This window comes from Podarcis filfolensis (assembly GCF_964270895.1).
Source record: "Podarcis filfolensis genome assembly, chromosome: 8".
Lineage (NCBI taxonomy): Eukaryota > Metazoa > Chordata > Lepidosauria > Squamata > Lacertidae > Podarcis > Podarcis filfolensis.
In genome coordinates this window covers 971,760-992,042 of record NC_139611.1, presented here as the reverse complement: position 1 = coordinate 992,042, position 20,283 = coordinate 971,760, and the positions used below count along the sequence as shown (strand labels likewise).

At 47.6% G+C, this 20,283-nt stretch overlaps 1 protein-coding gene across 1 annotated transcript in view; it reads left to right on the top strand.

Annotated features, from left to right (window-relative positions):
- The first annotated feature begins 5,692 nt into the window (after window positions 1-5,692).
- Window positions 5,693-20,283, top strand: part of SFRP1 (secreted frizzled related protein 1) — a 54,024-nt gene continuing 39,433 nt past the window's right edge. Inside the window, exons 1-2 of the mRNA XM_083629604.1 lie at window positions 5,693-6,569; window positions 16,666-16,743. Of these exons, the coding sequence (XP_083485730.1) occupies window positions 5,879-6,569; window positions 16,666-16,743 (769 nt within the window). The 5' untranslated portion in view covers window positions 5,693-5,878. The remainder of the gene's footprint in view (window positions 6,570-16,665; window positions 16,744-20,283) is intronic.

The following is a 20,283-nucleotide window of genomic DNA, read 5'->3' as shown; positions in this document are numbered from 1 at the left end:
TAATCCAGAATGCGGCAGCAAGACTGGTGACCGGGAGTAGCCACCGGGACCATATAACACCCGTCCTGAGGGACCTGCATTGGCTCCCAGTACATTGCCGAGCACGATTCAAAGTGTTGGTGCTGACCTTTAAAGCCCTAAATGGCCTCGGCCCAGTATACCTGAAGGAGCGTCTCCATCCCCATTGTTCAGCCTGGACACTGAGGTCCAGTACTGAGGGCCTTCTGGTGGTTCCCTCACTGTGAGAAGTGAGGTTGCAGGGAACCAGGCAGAGGACCTTCTCGGTAGTGGCCCCTGCCCTGTGGAACGCCATCCCATCAGATGTCAAGGAAATAAGCAACTATCCTACTTTTAAAAGACATCTGAAGAAGAAGAGTTTGACCATATGAAGAGGTTAAAGAATATGCAAATGATTGGTTGCACTATCACCAAGTCAATGAAATATATAAAGAGGATTTAAAGGGAAAAGGATTTGATGATAAAAAAATCTAAATTTGAAATAGATATATTAAACAATGAATGTAAAACAATGTCTAAAATGTATAAAATACTGTTGGAATGGCATTTGAAAGATGAGGAAATGAAATCGGTAATGATACATTGGGCAAAAGACTTTGGATATATTATACAGCTTGAAGAATGGGAAAGGTTGTGGAATGAAAGGATAAAATTTACAGCCTGTAATGCTTTGAAAGAGAATATGATGAAAATGATGTATAGATGGTATATTACACCAGTGAAATTAGGTAAAACGTATAAGACAAATAATAAATGTTGGAAATGTAAAGAAAAAGAAGGAACATTTTATCATATGTGGTGGGAATGTAAAAAAGTAAAGAACTTCTGGGAAATGATATATAATGAGATGAAAAAGATGTTGAAATATACATTTTTTTAAAAAACCAGAAGCATTTTTACCGTACTTGGTATTATAGGTCAGGACATTAATAGGCAAGATGTTAAATTGTTTTTATATGCAACAACCGCGGCAAGAGTATTGTTAGCCCAGAAATGGAAACAAGAAAAAATTCTGACGAAAGAAGAATGGCAGACGAAATTAATGGACTATGCAGAATTGGACAAAAGGACAGGAAGGATTCGAAACCTGCAGGACCAGAGATTTACAAAAGATTGGAAGAAGTATATGAATTATTTGAAGAGCAACTGTAATCAACAAATTACGCTAGTAGGATTACAAGAAGTTTTGTAAGGAGAAATATATGAAGTGTTACAAAGTAGAAAAAGATAGAGATATTGGTTATGAGTTTGAAATGTAATAGGGAAGATAAGAAATGCATACTGAGAGATTAGATTGGAAAATTTTCAGACAGGATTGAAGGAAGTCAAAAAATTGAATAAGATGAAAAAGTATGTTTAATTATTGTTGAAAATTATATGTTAAAAAAAACTAATAAAAATTATATTAAAGAAAAATGAAGAAGAAGAGTTTGGATTTGATATCCCTCTTTATTTATTTTTTTATAATATATTTATTAAGGTTTTAGGAATTTATATAAAATAGAAAAAACAGAACAAAAAACAAGAACAATAAAAATACATACAAACCAAACAGAACACATACAACAACAAGTATAATTTCAATCCCTTATATTCATAAAACTTACTTTCCCGACCTCCTCATACCTCCCCTTTCTGTATTCCATTCTCTAATTAAGTCAATTCAGCAAATCCTTCCCCTAATTTCTGTATAATTTTTAACCTTTCTTTTCTTAATCACATAATCATTACAGCTTTTAACCACTTAATTTCTGAATCAACATCGTTCTAGCCTTCAATAATTTTACAATGTTTCCTAAGATAGTCCTTAAATTTCTTCCAATCTTCTTCCGCCGTCTCTTTTCCCTCGTCTCGGATTCTGCCGGTCATTTCTGCCAGTCCCATATAGTCTATGACTTTCATCTGCCATTCTTCCACGGTGGGTAGATCTTGTGTCTTGATATCCCTCTTTATCACTACCCGAAGGAGTCTCAAAGCGGCTAACATTCTCCTTTCCCTTCCTCCCCCACAACAAACACTCTGTGAGGTGAGTGGGGCTGAGAGACTTCAAAGAAGTGTGACTGGCCCAAGGTCACCCAGACTAGAGTCCACCGCTCTCAACCACTACACCACACTGGCTCTGAAGGCAGTCCTGTTTAGGGAAGTTTTTAATGTTTACTGCTGTACTGTGTTTTTAATATTTTTAATACTGTGGGATTTAAAGTACACGGGTCTCTCTGTGCACTCGTTTTCTTGCTTCTTTCTTGAGAATAAGGAGATAAAAATATCAAGAGATCTGAACTGGGGGCATCTGACTCAGGTCTTAGCCAGTGTGCTATGCCAATTCACACTTAGCATTTGAGTGCATTTGTGTACATACAACTAAATATATTTAAAACTATGAAATTCATGGACACAGCGTCACCATTTGTGAAACATAATGTACAAGAATCTATTTGCGGAGGACTTGAGACTACAATGTCCATGATGCAGTGCAACTGTGAGGAAAATACATATATAGTCCCATATATTTTTGAAGGAAGGAGAACCAGCCGGACTACAATAGCTTAGGTTCAGAAAAGAGATCTGTAAATCTAGCGTGTCTTGTGGGATTAGCACACATTTACATGAAACTGTGCCAAGCCTGTTCAATATTACTTGCCACCCAGTTAAAAATGATGTGTTTCACTTCAGCATGAACAAGCCTGGGAGTTGTAGCTCAAGCCTCTGGGGGGCATCAGTTTGGGAAAGATTAAGTTTAAACCATGATGCATCATTTGAATCTAGTGCTTCACACAGCAACCATCATTGGGGCAGCTCATCTTCCGCTCTGATAAGCCTTGAGAGGTCACTTAGGGCATCTATGTAAGCCTCAAAGGCACTGTCAACTTTGAAAATGCCAGCAGGGGAAGAAAAATCATTTACATCTAAGTTGTTTGAATGCAGGAACCCAGCCCAGTGGCACTGAAGAAACAATATGGTTATGAGTTTGGGCTGGGTGGAAGTAGGCTGTCTGTGAGACCCTTCTAACTCCTGGATCCAGCAAGTGTTAAAATATAAGCCAGGCAGTATATTCCCCCCAGGGATACTCAAGGGTGCGCAGTACTGGCACCTTTTGTTGTTGTTGTTGTTGTTGTTGTTGTTGTTGTTGTTGTTAAAAAGTGTGGCACTTACTGTAACAACTTCACTGTGAGTACCGGCACCTATTTTTCTAGAAAAAAAGCACTGAAGCCAGGCTTGTTTCCTGTGTTGAAGTGATGGGCCATTAAGGGAAACAAAGGAAAGGGGCAAATGGGTGGGGTGGAGCCCCTCCTCCAGCTTGTCTTGGTTAGTGAACTGGACGCCCAGCTAGGGACATGGAGTGCCTGTCTCCTCTTTTTACCTGTCAGGCAGGTGTGTACTTTTCCTTCTCATATAAACTCTGGTTAATATGCATCAAAACAAGTGAAGGAAAAACACCAGAGCCCGGAACAGCCAAGAGCTCAGGCTTACTTTGTGCTCACGTTGAGCCCCTGAACTTGTCAGGGTCGGAACCCAACCCTGGAACAACTGATGTCTCTGAGAGCAGGAACAACACAACCCCCTTCCTCTGCAGGGACCCTTGGAGCAACTGGGGCAGAGCCCATTGCAACCCCCCCCCCACCCTGTGAGGATGTCTAAGCATTTTTATTTTTTAAAGTGCTGTTGTAGTAAGGGTGGATAGATAAGTATTTTTACTTGTTCTCAAAATGTACTAATTCTTAAAATGTACATCCTTTAAAAAAAAATCAAGTGTACATATGATTGTAATAAACTCATTTGTTGAATGTGATAGCTTATGATTGTATTATTGCCCACTAAGGAAGCAGAGGCAGAAATTTGTTGAAAGCTGGTAGGTGGCGGCATTCATCATGTGCTGACGTCTTGTGCCTCCCCTCCAAAAAGACAGACTAAAAATACTTTCAGGAGGGTGTGCTGCTGTGATTATAAAATGGTTTCTGAATCCAGTGGCCCTCTTAGCATCATTTTTCTTGGACTGGTATCCCCCCCCCCAAAAAAAAACCCCTGCTGTGCCTATTCTGAAAAATGGAAAGATTGACTGATATCTCTTAATTCCTTTTAGGCTGCAATCCTATAAGCCAGTGGGTCTTATAATTTCTTCTCTGGGGCCTGGGCCACAGTTTCAGAATAAAAATTTGCTCACGCCACATCAATTTTTTTTTCTTGATAAGAAATACATTGGAAAACAAAAAGAAAGAACTCATAGCTGTTCTTTATTTATGACAAAAAAAATTTTTTCCTGCCAGTAGCACCTTAAAGACCAACTAAGTTAGTTCTTGGTATGAGCTTTTGTGTGCATGCACACTTCTTCAGATTGGGTATCTGAAGAAGTGTGCATGCACACGAAAGCTCATACCAAGAACTAACTTAGTTGGTCTTTAAGGTGCTACTGGCAGGAAAATTTTTTTTTTGTTTTGACTATGGCAGACCAACACGGCTACCTATCTGTAACTGGAACTTTATTTATGACACAGAGCACAATTACTTTATAATACGATCATGGGACATGCAGAAAGCATAACGCAATGAAGATACATAAGAGCATGCATCATTCCCAAAATATAATTATAAATGAGTCTCTTACATATAGAATCATAGAGCTGGAAGGGACCCTGAGGATCATCTAGTCCAACCCCCTGCAATGCAGGCATATGTAGCTGACCCATATGGGGATCAAACCTGCAACCTTGGCGTTCTCAGCGCCACACTCTAGTCTCGTGGTCCAGGAGGTGGCCCCGCAGTCTGGCTCTTCGCAACTACCAGCTAACTAGGTTTCCTTGCTTTATTGGGGAGGCCACGCTGTGACCCTGGTAAAAGGCAAAAGCAGCGCTTGCTCTCTTGCAGACCTGCAGAGTAAGACTGCGGGTCAGCTGGGCTTGAAGGCTGCATCCCTAAACACATCGAGGACTCCAAGAGGGGCCACGCACAAAGGGGTCCGGAGTGGGGTGTCTTATCCAGAAAACCCGATGTTCTCTTGAACACCGCGGAACGTAGGCTGCAATCCTAACCCCACTTACCTTGGAGCAAGCCCCCTTGAATTCAACAGGACTTACTTCTGAGTAGACGTGGCTAGGCTTGCGCTGTTAATTAACTTTGGGGTAAACCTACACAATCCCGGGCTGCACAAATACACCCCCCCACCTCGAGAGTATTTACTTGGAAGTAAGCCATGTGGAAAACCAGCGGGGCTTTACTTCCGTGAGAGAGCGCTTACTGAAGCCGCGTTGCGCACCTTTTGCGCCCATTACGGGGTCTGGAGGAAAATCCCGTTGGGCTGAGGCGCTGCCCATCCTTGCCAAGAAGCGCGCGCAACTTCCAGCTGCGATTCTGTGCGAAACCCCACCGAGCGAAACGAAACCCCTTTCGAAACCGTGCCCAGGATGGCGCTAGCCGGCTGCCGGCGCGAGCGAGCGAGCCAGATGCGCCCCCGCGGGGGATGCGCGCCAGGAAAGGCGCCCGAGATCCGCGCCCGCGCCTTCCTCCGGGCGCCAAGCGAGCGCCTCCGCGGCTCACCTTCCCCGCCGCGCGGAGAGGGGAGGCGACCCGCGCAGCCTGGAAACCAGCCCCGGCCCGCGACGCCATTGGCCAAGGCAGCCCCTGAGCGACAGCTGGGGGAGGGAGGGAGGGGGCAGAGGAAAGGGGAGGGGCGCAGGCCGGCACTGATTGGCTGCGGGGGGAAAGGGGCTCCGCAACTCTCGGCAAGAAAGTGCTCTTCGGTGGTCCCCTCGGGTCCCGCTGCTGACTGAGATCGGGAAGGGGATCCGCGCAGCAGAGAACGTCCCGACCCCGTGGAGCAAGCGGGGGAAGAGCTGCGCAGCAGCCGCAGCCGGGGCAGGAGCTGATGGGGGTCTCGCCCGGGGGAGGGAGTCGCGACCACCTTCGGGCTCCGCCCGTCCTTATTTGCCAACCTCCAGAGCTCGGGGCAAAGAGCAGGCGGCTGATGCCCAGCCGTTCGCAAGGCGCGGGCTTCCTTGCCAGAATGGGCGCAGGCTGGTGCTCCAGAGGCCCCTCGCGGAAGGGGCCCCGGGTGCTGATCCTGGTGGCCTTTGGGCTTCTTCTCCTGCCCGGCCTGGCCAAGGGCAACGAGTATGACTACGTCAGCTTCCAGTCCGACATCAGTGCCTACCAGAGCGGCCGCTTCTACACCAAGCCCCCTCAGTGCGTGGCCATCCCGGCTGACCTCCGCCTGTGCCACAGCGTGGGCTACGACAAGATGGTCTTGCCCAACCTCCTGGACCACGAGACCATGGCGGAGGTGAAGCAGCAAGCCAGCAGCTGGGTGCCTCTGCTCAACAAGAACTGCCACATGGGCACCCAGGTCTTCCTCTGCTCCCTCTTTGCCCCGGTCTGCCTGGACAGGCCCATTTACCCCTGCCGCTGGCTCTGCGAGGCCGTCCGCGACTCCTGTGAGCCCGTCATGCAGTTCTTTGGCTTCTACTGGCCCGAGATGCTCAAGTGTGACCAGTTCCCGCAGGATGACGTGTGCATTGCTATGACCGCCCCAAATGCCACGGAGGCGTCCAAACCTCAAGGTAAGGGTCTGCCATGAGTAGCACCCTTCTCTTTTGGTGATAAGCAGGCAGGCAAAGTTGGGAGAGGTGCCTATGACCACCTTAGGGTCAAGCCAGTCTGTGATGGCCCTGCTGTGAAGCCAGGTGAGATGGTTGCTTCAGGTGGCAGATTAGGGATGGCAGGGTGGGGACGCAGGCACTTCAGGCCCGCCTGGGGCATGTTCTCTTGGGAAGGTCTTGTGGATGTTCAGGGAGAGGGTCCTTAGCTTCCACACAGAAGGTCCCAGCCTAATCCCCCTCCTTTTTCTGTTAAGGATCTCTGGTAGTTGGGCTGAGAAAGAACCCTTTATGGTGGAAAGCTTCTTCCAGTTGGAGCAGATCTGGGGCTGGCAATGGGCTGCCCTGAAGATGTTGTTGGACACCAGTTCCCATCATCCTTGATCCTGTAGAGCATCATGTTGGGCCCCCCGGAACAGACGATCCTGGGATAGAGGAACCTGTAGAAGGCAGGCTCCTGTGTGACGTTAAGGAGGACATAAGAGGGAAGGGCTCCAGCTCCACGGCAGAGGCACCTGCCTTGTAGGCAAAGGATCCCAGGTTCAATCCCTGGCATCTAGGTTGGGGTGGGAAAGATCCTGGAGAGCAGCTACCAATCATGGGAGAAAATTAAAATACATGGATCAGTGGTTTAACATGGTATAATGTGGCTTGCTAAGAGCTGTGGGGGATCAAATCCAAGATTCATCTAGACCAGACTTTGCCAACTTGATAGGCTGCTGACTGGGACTGATGTTGGGTTGGCGAAGGCTGAGGTATCTCAACATCCTGTTTCCCACAGTGGCCAGCCAGATGCTTCTGGGAAACCCACCAATAATTGTTGCTGGTGAGAACCCTCTCCTCCCCGTTGAGCTTGCCCAATCCCCCTTCATAAAGTAAAGCCAGCAGGCCTTAGCAGGTTGGGTGGGCAGGTCTATCAAGAGCTGGTACACAGAGGAGGGCATCCTGGTCCAAATCTCGCCATGAGGAATGTAGGGGTGTGACCCTTAAGACACACTGAAGGCAGATCCACACCATACATTTAAAGCATAGAACTTCTCCTAGAGAACCCTGGGAACTGTAGTTTAAGGCTGCTGGGGACTGTAGCTCTGTGAGGGGGCAAACTACAGTTCTGAGGATTCTTTGTGGGAAGACCTGTGCTTTAAATGTATGGCAAGTACTCAGACTTAAGCAAGCTGCTGTCTTTAATCCCTACATGTTAGGGATACTACTACTACTACTACTACTACTAATAATAATAATAAGAAGAAGAAGAAGCCACCATGCAGGGTTGTTGTGAAGTTTGCCAGGGTAGTGTGTTTGAAGCACCTGGAGCACTTTGGAACTGCCAAGGAGTGCCTCGTTCTCTTGTGCAAGCCCCTTGGAAAAGGCCTTGATTGCTTCTGCTCAGGCCTCTTCCAATGCAGAGAGACTGCAGAACTTGCAAAACCATTTGGTTTTTCCTCCTCAAGCTACCTTGATCTGGCCCTGGAGCCAGTGTGATTGAGCCGTTTGGGGCTTTGCTGTACGTTCTGTTTTCCCAGTCAAAAGGAACTCGCATTGAAATAAAAACAGCTGCATCAAAACCCAGCACAGTCATGTGATGGCACAGAATAGCGACGAAACATTAACTTGAGTAAGAAAATGTAAGAACAACATCTGCAAGAGGTGTGCCTCTCCAAAAAATCTATCACAAAGGAAGGTTTTAACAGACTTCACAGGTCAGTTCTGAAACCCACCTACAGGAAGCCTAGAGAAGCTCCCTTGGGAGGTTATTCCACTGAGATGGCCCACCTTACCTCAGGTTGTGGTTGGGGAACCTCAGGCCCAGCAGTTGAGCTTGACCCTTTTGTCCTCGCTGTCTGGCCCCTGGACTCTGCCCAGGCCACACCTCCCCTTCCCAGAGTAGCCTTCTCGCTGCTCCAATTCACACCTCTTTGAGTGTTTTTGGCGTCCATGGTTCTGGCTTCACTTCACAGGGGATAGAGAGGGAGGTGGGAGTGTGTGTAGAAATGAGACTTCTGTGCAAAAGTGTCAGTCCTTGCTCAGCCCACTTTTGCCTCTGGCCTCAGCCAGCGCTGGCACGGGGTCCCTAGAAAGTTGCTCAGAAGGGAATGTGTCCCTCCAGCTGAAAAAGATTCTTTGCACCTGGATCAGATTACGGGGAACGGACACAAGGCCTTTCCCAGAGCAATGGAGGGAGCAGGCTGGCTCATGAGGACATGGTCAGAGGAGATCAATGTTAGAGTGTGTGCTGAATGCAGAAGGCCTGCGGTTCAGGTTCCAGTAGGCCTGGGAAGTTTGCCTCAGAACCAGTTGCTGGCGATCGCGGGGGGTGGGGTGGGTGGTGGGATTTGCATAGGAAATGTTTCCTTCCAATTCATTCCCCACCACTACTCCCATCCCTGGTCAAACGCTGGTTTGACAGAGTTTCTTAAGCGCTTCAATAATACAATAGGACAAAAGAAATAAGTGTGGAGACCGCATGCAATGATGACATTCACCAGCATTTTAGTGCAAATGTCTTGTAATATACAAATTTTATATGCATTTTGGCTCAATGCACACATTTCTGCAAAGCAATTTCCTCAATTCAATTTTTGTATGTTATTTTCACTAGTAAATGCACTCTGCTCTATGCGTGCGAATTTCAAAAGGTGTTTCATGTATTACTTCAGAAAGTACAAATTTGGTATATTTGCCTTTAAATGTGAGCTGAACTGAATTTATCCTCTGTCCCCACAGCTGGCCATTGGCCTTGCTGGCTGGGCTGGTGAGAGTCCAACAACATCTGGAAGTCTTCATGACTCTCATCCCTGCTGCAGATCATGGGCATGCATATGTCATAACAGGCATGATATTTGAGGGATATATATGTATGCCTCAAAGAAGCTGCCTGAGTAATCAGGGACATCTTTTGGGTTGATTCACATAGCAATCCATGTGTGTGAGAGAGGCAATCTGTGCTAGCCAGCCATGTGCACCTTTCCCTTCCCACTGGACCTCTGGACAGTCAAACTGTTATGACGGTTCTGATGTTCTCCTGGGATTGGCACAGCAGACGCTGCTCTGCCCCACCAACCTCTCTCTGCTCTCAGCCAACCTCCACCTGCCTGCCTTTGCACTTACATCCAATCCCGGGGTCACCCTGCCTGTCTTGGCTCCCGTCCCAAACTCAACAATGGAAGCTCTTCCGTGAGGCAAAGAAAGCTTCTCCAGTGGCGTAGCGTGGGTTGTCAGCACCCGGGGCAAGGCAAGTAATTTGCGCCCCCTAATTCGTGGATTTGCGCCCCCTAACCCGTGGATTTACGCCCCCTAACCCTAACCCCCAGATGTTGCGCCCGGTGAGGCTGCCCCCCCTGCACCCCCCACGCTACGCCACTGAGCTTCTCCAACATCCGGTTTCCTACCTGGCCAACCCAATGCCTCTGGGAAGCCTGCCATCGGGACAGGAGGGCAATGGCCGTCTCCAGGTGATGCTTCTTTGCCACTGGTATTCTGAGGCACCCTTTCTGGAGGTAAGGTGGCCATTATCACAAGGGGCCTTTTGTAGCCTGGCTATCATGAACAGCAAAATCCATGGCTTAGCAACTCTATGCTGTGTGAAGAATTGCTTCCTCTCTTGTCCATCCTAAATCTCCCCAACATTCGGCTACACTGGGTGACCAAACACACTGTATTCTAGTCTCGTGAAAAAGGCCTACCCATTTTCTCCACCACAGTCATAATTTTATACATGCTCCCTACTCGTCTTTTTCTCTGAACTAAAAAATCCCCAAATGTTGTAAGCTTTCCTTGCAGGGTAATGACAGGGAATTTGTGGCCCTCTAGATGTTGGACTCCAAATCCCACCACCCGCAGCCAGCATGGACAACAGTCAGGGATGATGGGAATCATAGTCCAACAACAACTGGAGAGGTGAAAGTTTCTTGTCCCTGTTTTAGGAGTTGCGCCAACCCTCCTAATCATTTTGGTGCTAGTGGAATCTTTATCTATTTATTAAATTTATATCTTGCTCTACTTGCCAAAGGATCCCAGGGTAGCTGATATATTCTTCATTGCTGTTGATTTAGGGAAAAGAAAGCATCCCATGAGCTTTTTCAATCTTGCACAGTTTCCTGGGAGGGAGTCCCATTTCACTCAATGGATCTTACCTCTGAGTAAATGTGGAGAAGGCTGGGCTACTTTCTCAGATAATAATAATAATAATAATAATAATAATAATAATAATAGTAATAATAATATTTTTTTATTTGTATCTCCCCGGCCAAGGCCAGGCTCAGAGCAGCTAACATCATAAGAACAACACAATATGCATAAAAATAGACATCAATTCATTAAAATACATCTTAAAATCTTAAAATTAATTCAGACAAGTTAAAATCTGGGCAGGTGGCAATTATCAGGGTGGAATTGTTTCCACTGATCATACAAGGACCTGTGAGCGGGTTGGGGGCCTCCTTTGGGCTTGTTTTATACAAAGGAAAGTAAGTCAAACTGCATCCTGCCCAAAGGCCTGGTGGAACAGCTCCGTCTTGTAGACCCTGCAGAAAGATGTCAAATCCCGCAGGGCCCTGGTCTGTTGTGGGAGAGCACTCCACCAGGCCGGGGCCACGGCCGAAAAGTCCCTGGCTCAAGTCAAGGCCAGTCTAATTTCCCTGGGGCCCGGGATCTTCAAGGTGTTGTTATTAGCAGACCGTAAGGTCCTCTATGGGGCATACCAGAAGAGGCGGTCCCGTAGGTACGAAAGTCCTAGGCCACATAGGGCTTTAAAGGTTAAAACCAGCACCTTAAACCTGACCCTGTACTCCACCAGGAGCCAGTGCAGCTGGTAAAGCACTGGATGAATGTGGTCCCGTGGCAAGGAGCCCGTAAGGAGCCTCGCTGCGGCATTCTACATCCGCTGGAGTTTCTGGGTCAGTTTCAAGGGCAGCCCCGCGTACAGTGAGTTACAATAATCAAGTCTGGAGGTGACTGTCACATGGATCACAGTGGCGAGGTCAGGGCGAGAGAGGTCAGGGAGCAACTGCTTAGCTTGGCGGAGATGAAAAAATGCCACCTTTGTTATAGCTGTAACCTGCGCCTCCATAGAAAGCGAGGCGTTGAAGATTACACCCAAACTCTAGACAGAAGGCGCTGGCACTAATTGTGCCCCTGCAAGGGATGGGAGTTCATCCCCCAACCCTATATCGTCCCGACCCAGCCAAAGGACCACTGTCTTTGAAGGATTTAACTTCAACCGGCTCTCACATAGCTATCCAGCCACAGCTTCCAGACATTTGATCAGTGTGTCTCGGGCCGAGTCAGGATGGCCGTCCATCAACAGATAAAGCTGGGTGTCATCAGCATACTGATGGCAGCCCAACCCAAAACTCCGGACAAGCTGAGCGAGGGGGCGCATAAAGATGTTGAAAAGCATAAGGGAGAGAATTGCGCCCCGCGGTACTCCACACACCAAGGAGTAGCGTGATGCTAGCTCCCCCCCCCACAGCACCACCCTCTGTCCCCGACCAGAAAGGAACGAGCGCAGCCATTATAGGACTGTGCCCTGAATCCCCACGTCGGTGAGGCGGTGGTCTAAAAGTTCGTGATCGACCATGTTAAAGGCTGCTGGCAGATCTAAGAGAATTAACAGCCCCGACCCACCTCAATCCAGCTGCCTACGGAAATCGTCTGTTAGGGCGACCAGAGCCATCTCGGTCCCATGACCAGAGTGGAAGCTGGACTGCAGCTATAGTGCGTGGCCTCACTTCATTGGCTTTTGAAACGGGTGTTTCTCATTTTTCTGATATTAAGTTTTGTTCTCCACATTTTTACAATGATTAGCAATTCTTTTTGTAAAAAGCTGTCTTGAAATTTTATCAACATCTTAGTGCAAATTTCTCCCAATATAGACACTTCTGAAAGGATTTTCCTCTAATATACAGTGGTACCTCGGGTTAAGTACTTAATTCATTCCGGAGGTCCGTTCTTAACCTGAAACTGTTCTTAACCTGAAGCACCACTTTAGCTAATGGGACCTACTGCTGCTGCCGTGCTGCCGGAGCACGATTTCTGTTCTCATCCTGAAGCAAAGTTCTTAACCTGAAACACTATTTCTGGGTTAGCAGAGTCTGTAACCTGAAGCGTATGTAACCCGAGGTACCACTGTAATGTGCTTTTGTATGTTATTTTCATCAACATATACATTTAGATGGACACTGAGTGCTCGCTTCGGCAGCACATATACTAAAATTGGAACGATACAGAGAAGATTAGCATTTAGATGGACACTGTACCCTATTATATGCTTTTTTTTTGGTAAATGTTACATAGCGATAGAACTGCAATTTTAGAGGAGGGCTTGTACTTCAGTTTGCATATTATTATGCCCTTCAACATGTCCAGGCCAAAAACTGGGACATGCATCTCCCAGGCAAGTCACATGACCAACACGAGAGTGCGGCCCCCAAAATACACTTTTTTTCCGGGGGTGTGCTCTACCATGAGAGCATGGTGCTCAAAAACATGCATTTTGTGGTGCTGTACGACAAAAGCACTTTTGGGGGGCAAGGTTGTGGTGTCCAAAATGGCTGCCATACTCTCACGTGAGAAAATGGGGTATCCCGGTTTTCCCAAGACAGTTGAAGGGTATGCATTATTTTGGAAAGAGTGAATTCAGTAAGTTTGCCTTTAAATGTGATCTGAACTGAATTTATTCTCTGTCCCTGGTTGGCCTGTGAGTGTCCTGGCTCTCACTTCTCAGACAAAGTACATGGACTCCTGGCTTGAGAATCCCCAAAAGCTTTATTCCAAAAGTTAGGACACCATTTAAACACAGACCAAGATACAGAACCTGAAGCAGGACTTTAAGATATACATGACTGGGCACAAGCTAGGATGTGTCCACACCTGACTGCCCCCTTTGGTCCCATTTTGAACAGCAAGGCCAAGGTGGGTTTGGAGCGCAAGGGTTCTTTGGGAGGTCCATCCTACATGGTCCGTTGTACCTCTTGGATCTCGCAGAATAGCTGGGATTTTGTGTTTCCTGGCAGCGGAAATTTATCAGCCTTGGATTGGCTTATGCTTGCAGAGTGCCCCGCCCTTCCCCAGTCCAGACATCACCTGCCTTTTGTTGCTCCTCTCCTTCTCCTCAGCTGTCAGCTGAGCCTGGGTGCCCCTCTTCCATTCTGGCCCGAGGTGGGTGCAAACTGTGTGGAGTGGTATGACCTATACAGAGAGGGGGTGGTCTGGGAAAAGTTGTGAGGGATGTGTACGGAGGCCTAGAGGGCTGTATTAAGTCCCCGGAGCTGAGATTCCCCACCGCTGTTCTAACACATTAAAAAGTATTGTAATACAGTGGTACCTCTAGATACGAACGGGATCCGTTCCGGAGCCCTGTTCGCACTAGAGGTAAATGTATCTAGTGACGGCACGTCTGCGCATGCGCACGCCGCTTTTCGCCACTTCTGCGCATGCGAGTGACGTCATTTTGAGCGTCTGCGCATGCGCAAGCAGTGAAACCCGGAAGTAACGCCCTCCGTTACTTCCGGGTTGCTGCGGAGCACAACTCGAACGCGCTCAACTTGAAGCAAATTTAACCCGAGGTATGACTATATATCAAACCCACAAAGGTGACTTGTGTTTGTGTAAGTTTCTTGGTGTTCCTCCAGAAGATCCTATATAGACATTCAAAATCATTTCCAGTTTTTCCTCTATTAACGCCTGAGAAGTGGGATTTGTCCCTGCCTCTGAAATGCTGACTTGCCTGAATTCCTTTTGCTTTAGGCACGGCGATGGCAAAGCCTGCAGACCTGCTGGATGCACTGGGTGGGAGCTGCCGATTAGTAGAGCGTTGCACATTCCTCTCCCTCGCCCTGGAGTAAGGTTTTGCTTTGAGCAGCACTGTGCTGCGCAAAGGGTCAGAGGAGGGATGCTGCTGCTGCAAAGAGATGGGAAGAAAACCTGATGAAACACAGGCTTAGCTGGGCAAGTCCAAGAACATCTCTACACTGCAGCTTTGGATTGGCTTCATATTATGCATTCACTTGTTATTACATTTATGTTTCTCCAAAGAGGTCAGGGTGCTCTTCATGTTTTTTTCTGCCCACCCCATTTTATCCTCACAACAACTCTGTGAGACAGACTAGGCTGACAGATACTGGCTGGCCCAAGATCACACAGTGAGCTTTGTGTGATTTTTGAACCTAATTTATTTCCCTTCCCCTCATTCTCCTCACTGAAAAAAGCAGGGCCAAAAAATTCTGCCATCAGCTTGTCTTCTGGTGGCAAATCCCTTGTGTGCTGTGTGAAAAGTGATTTCTCCAGTCTGTCCTGAATCTCCCACCATTCAGCTTCAATGGATGACCCCAAGTTTTGGTACGGCGAGCAATATCCACTTCCGGCACACCTTGTATTAATAGTTACAACTGTTGCCCCCCACCCCAGTCTCTGCTGGGGGCCAGATTCCAGGGATTCCTTACCAAGGGTTTGTGTTTCCTTTTGGAAATAAGGCACAGCGGAGACTGAGGTGCCTTTATGAGATATGGTTCATTGACACATCTATACCACCTGAGCCTGCGATGGTGGAGTTCAGAGTATTAACCCCCCGCCAAGGGTCTTGTATCTCCCACAGCCGTAGCCTTGAATTCAAACAGACAGCAGAGATGGCTTTGCCTCTCTCTCCACTTGCTGCTTTACCTCTAGGTCACATCACTTTCAACTCTAACACTCTAAACTCAGGCTTGGTCCTCCCAACCATCTCTGAGTTGACAGTTACCATTTTTCTGTTTCTCATTTCCCCCCTAGCCTTCCATTCTCTACATTTCCACGTTTGGTAATTTATTTTTATTTTTTAAGTCCTCCTGAAAATTCATCAGCATTTTATAGTGCTAATTTGTTATAATATGCTCATTTTTGTATGCCTTATAGTCACATTTCCTCGAATATGATGTCTTTTTGTATGTTATTTCTACCAATTATGCCTTTCTTTTCCACCGTCTTCTGTACCCATTCCTTGGTTGGAGAAATGCATTGCAAATTTCAGATAAATTTGAATGGCTGGATTTTGCTTTTGTAAAGTGTCGGTCACATAGATTAGTTTTCAAATGTGAATTGAAACAAATTCCTCCCCCATCCCTGTCTGTAACTGTTCTTTTGTGAAGAGACTGCGAATCCTCTGTTGGGGACCATCAGATCAGTCTTCACTTGGCTGAGGTCCATGGTAGAGAAACAAAATGGAATCTGATTTCATTTGTTGCATAGACACCTGCAGACCTACACACACAGAGGGATTCGGGTATGGCTGCGTTCTGGGAACTTCTGTCATCCTAGCTGGAGTTTTCTTTGGATACATATTGCTCTGGAAATCTTGTAGCTCTCCTCCACATTTTTCATGGCTGACTTCAGGGCCTGTGTAGACATCTTAGGAGAAATGAGCGAAGAGGCAAGTGAAATGTGAAGGGGGGGGGGGGAAGAGAAGAGAAAGCAATTCCATTGTAAAGATAATGACAGGGAATAACAAGACAGGTTCAGCTTTGGAGGCTCTGATTGCTGATACTGACAGCATGTTTAGATGGGAAAGGGCTCTCTGGTTTTAGGTCTGAAGCCCATTAAGCAAAGGTCTCGGTCAGGGCTTTTGCTTCTCATAGGAACATAAGATGTGCCTGCAGAATCAGGCCAATGACCCTTTAGTCTAGCATCCTGTTCTCACAGGGGCCAACCAGATGCCCATGGGAAACCTGCAAGCAGGACTTGAGTGCAAGAGCACAAGCCCCTCCTGTGGTTTCCAGCAACTGGCATTCAGAAGCATCACAGCCTCCAACCAGAGAGGCAGAATATAGCCATCATGCTTTCTCCAGGTTTGCCAACGAGCCTGAAAAAAATTCTGGCTGTGCTGAAGGAGCACACCCAGCATTGACCCCTCCAGGGGTCAGGTAGTCTAAATCTCCTAGCACCTGGGACCTTCTGCATTCAAAGCTGATGCTCCACCACAGAACCCTCTAGCATCCCAGGGGCAGCACTGCGGCCCTTATAGTGGTAGTCTCCCCAAATAATTATTTTGCCCTTCATACTAATCCTCTGCTGTCCCCTTTCTTGGCAGGCACTGCAGTATGTCCTCCCTGTGACAATGAGATGAAGTCAGACGCCATCCTGGAGCACCTGTGTGCGAGTGAATTTGGTAAGGATATCCTCCTTTTTCTGAGCTTAACTGCCCTAGGCCAGGGATGGAGGACACTTGTTTTCTCAGGAACCAGAACAACCCAACCCTCCTCTTCCAGCTCAAAAATGACGGCGGCATTGGCTTACAGGAAGGGGCTTCTCACCTATGGAATGGGTGGGCTGGGCTGGTAGGAAGTAATCCATAGTTTGGTGTGGAAGATTTTGCAGTCTTTGATGGCTCCCTCCCTGCCCGCTACATTTGGAACTACCAGCACTTGGAAACAGTGGGGTGGAGGGCAGACAGTTACCTGACTTCCCAGCAGGTGAGTCAATGCTGCAGGGGAGAAGTGGCAAGGTCAGTGAGGTGTCAAGACAGTAGCTGACCTAATCTGCCCCCCCCCCGGTGGTGTGTTTCCACTGCTCTCATCTTCTTATGATGCAGAGGCCATAGACAGTGCCTTGAGTTGCATGCTGGAATAAAAGCAGTTTGTAAGCGCTATATCTGTATGGCGGGCTGTGGCAGGGAGTATCCAGCCAGGATGCCCCTGGAGCCAAGACCGGCTCTGGTATTTGGCCAGCACAAGTTCAGTTCAAACGAGTGATGTTTATGCCTTTTTGGCAAAGCTTAATTTTCCAGGAAGGAAATGAAAGGCCTATTGAAGAAGGTGGGCATTCCTCTGGGATTAGTGCTTGGGTGTGCCACGTTTTGTCAAAGCAGGGAGTGGAACTCTCTTTTTAACAAATTCTTGACTCTCCAGGGCAGCTGCTTTGCCAAATCTTTCCAAGTCCAGAGTGGTTATTGGGAACATTTTTATACCAGGAAAATAATATCAACAGCCACTCCTGAGTCCTGGCTTGGCCAGGGCATTCCTGGTTCAGCCTGGATGGCAAAACAGATGTGGAGGTGAACATCCAACTTTTTGTTCAACATGGCAGCCCAGCTTCCAACATCTGAGTGCAGGCTAGGATAGAAGCACACATTTGCAAATATTCAAAATTCAAGTCATTGGGAGTTGCAGTCCAAAACATCTGAGGTGCAACAGGTCGGGAGGGATGTTATAAATATTGTCCCCTCACTGATAGTTTGCTGCAGTATGAATAATAAAGTCTTGGTGCAGAAACAAGGAGATTCAATGTGGCCGGTGCTTTTGTGAACTCAAGTCCTCTTCATCAGATGCATGAAAAGTTATCCCCAGTTGTGAAGTATATCTCTCTCCAAGCCCCTCAGGGCAGCACCTTCAGTGGATTCCTTTATCCTAGGGATTGCCAAGATGGTTCCCTCTAGTTGCTGGCACTGGTGGCTGGTGCCCATTGGGACTGATAGAGCAGAAGACAAGCAGAAATTGGGATGTCACCTGAGGAGAGGAGGTATGGCCTGGGGAGAGTCCCAAGGGCCAAGGAGAGAGGACTGGAGGGCCACATGGCTCCCAGGCCTGAGGTCATTCCCCCCACCCCGTGCGCAAGGTGGTAGTTTTCTAATTGGGATCATTGAGACATAAGGAAATATATACATGGGAAAGTGAGAACCAGAGAGACTAAAAGAAATACATAGTCAGGTTCATCAGTAGAGAAAATATATATTCCAGATTCCTCACTTCCACTAAAAAATGTTTGTCAAGGTTGACTCCTTTGTAAACATTCTGATCCTTAGCCAAATTCCTCATCCTGACCATGCAGGTTCCTATTTCCTGGGGCACAGACTGAAGGCACGTGAGGCAAGAGCCTTGTTGAAACTAAGCAGGTCCAGGTCTGGTCCGTTCCTGGATGGGAGATTGCTGGGGCTCCCTTGGGTCTATTGCACTGATCTCCATGGAAGGAAGAATGGTGGGGTATACACGAAAGTAAAATGGTTAACATTTCAGAGGTTCTTGCTTTTCCAAGTTTGTCGTATGAGATGTTGGCTTTTAAGTGGTACATGCTAGACTAAGAACCCATTGATGCAACCGTAGTCTCACATAATGGTGCCCAGAAGAAGTAGATCATCCCATCCCATCCTATCCCATCCTGTTTATTATACTAATACCCCACCTTTCCTTCAAGGAGCCCCCTTCTCCTCACAGCAACCAGGCCATGAGAGTGAATGTCTGGCTCAAGGTCACCCAGTGAGCTTTAGGGCTGAGTGGAGATTGGAGTGCTTGACATGTGAACCACGGCACCACACAGGCTGGACCTTGGAAACCTTGTTCTTCCCAACTTTCCAGTTGGCTGGAAGCAATGCTTGTTCACCTCCAGTGACAAGGCCAATATCCACTTACAAGCCTGTCTGTCATTGTGGAAGAGCTTTAGCTCTCTTGGAAAAAGGTTAGAGCTTTGTAAATCTCTTAACTCAGAGCCTGGGTCACCAACATGGCTCCAGTGGGTGCACCCCAGGGTGCCATTTCTCTGCCCTTCCACCACTGAAATCAGGCTTGAAAGAAGCACTGTCTTATAGCTGTTGTTGGAGAGGTGAGTTTAGCTGGGACGTCTGTGAGGTGCCAACAAGTTTTCTCGGTTTGCAAATGTGCCCATGGGCGGCCCCAAAATGCTGGCAATCCTTGGCCTGGAGTCTGGCTTCTAGTTGTAGAATAAGGATGCTGCAAATATCTATCTGTGTGTTTTCCTGTCCCCGATTTGAAAGCGTTGGAGGTCTTTGGCACAGGATGTGCTTTTTGGGAGAAAAGCAACAATTCTTGTGATGAGTTCCCTCGGCCAGTGGGAACTGAGAGGAACCCCCTCACACACTGAGCTAGCTGGAGCCACCTTCAGTCTCTGTCTAAGGCAGCTTCCAATGTTCCCACATTTATGATTTTTCTCGCTTTAAAACCCCCAAACAAAAAAACTGGGGGGAGGGTCAATTTGAGATGGCCTCATGGCTCGAGGGGTGTAACCCCCCCACCTGGTTGCAGCCCTGATCCAAGTCACTCCTTCCTGAAGCTGCTATTACACCTGAGGAAGCCTTAGGGAGGAAATGGTGCCTGTGTGTTTTCCCCTCTGGGGCTAATAGAAGTGTCAGAGAAATTTTCAGTGGGAGAATCAATGTGGGGGATCCAGGTTAGTCCCCCCTCCCCCAGTGCTGCTGCGTGAACCAGATAACCCCCCCCCCACACACACATACACACTCTGGCTGCTTCTCGAGAAATGTCCCATATCATGTCTTGTTTGGCCCAAAGGCAATGTTTTAGAACAGCTGCTTTGAATGCCATGGTCGGGAGAGCAGCTCCTCTAGAGTAGTCCTGCTGCAGTGGGATGGCTTTAGGGTGAGCAGCCAGGGGTGTTTGCAACCAAATTATGAGTCCCTTTGCTTGGCAGAGTCTGCTGCTGCTGCTTTTCCTGTCTTCCGTTCCTAATTGCACTTGGCTCAGGCCTCTTCCAGACAGGGCTGTTAGGAATTATTTGGCAATTATGCGTATTGTTTTTCTTTTGATAGCTTCTATTGATTTTTGGAAGGGGGAATCAAAAGACCCCTGCCAAGTCAGGCCTCAGTCAACGGACTTTCCTCCCTTAGCTGTTGGCCAGGAGTCATATCTTGCCTCAGGCACACCAACCTGACTACAACTCTGGAAATGCGTTTTTAATTGTG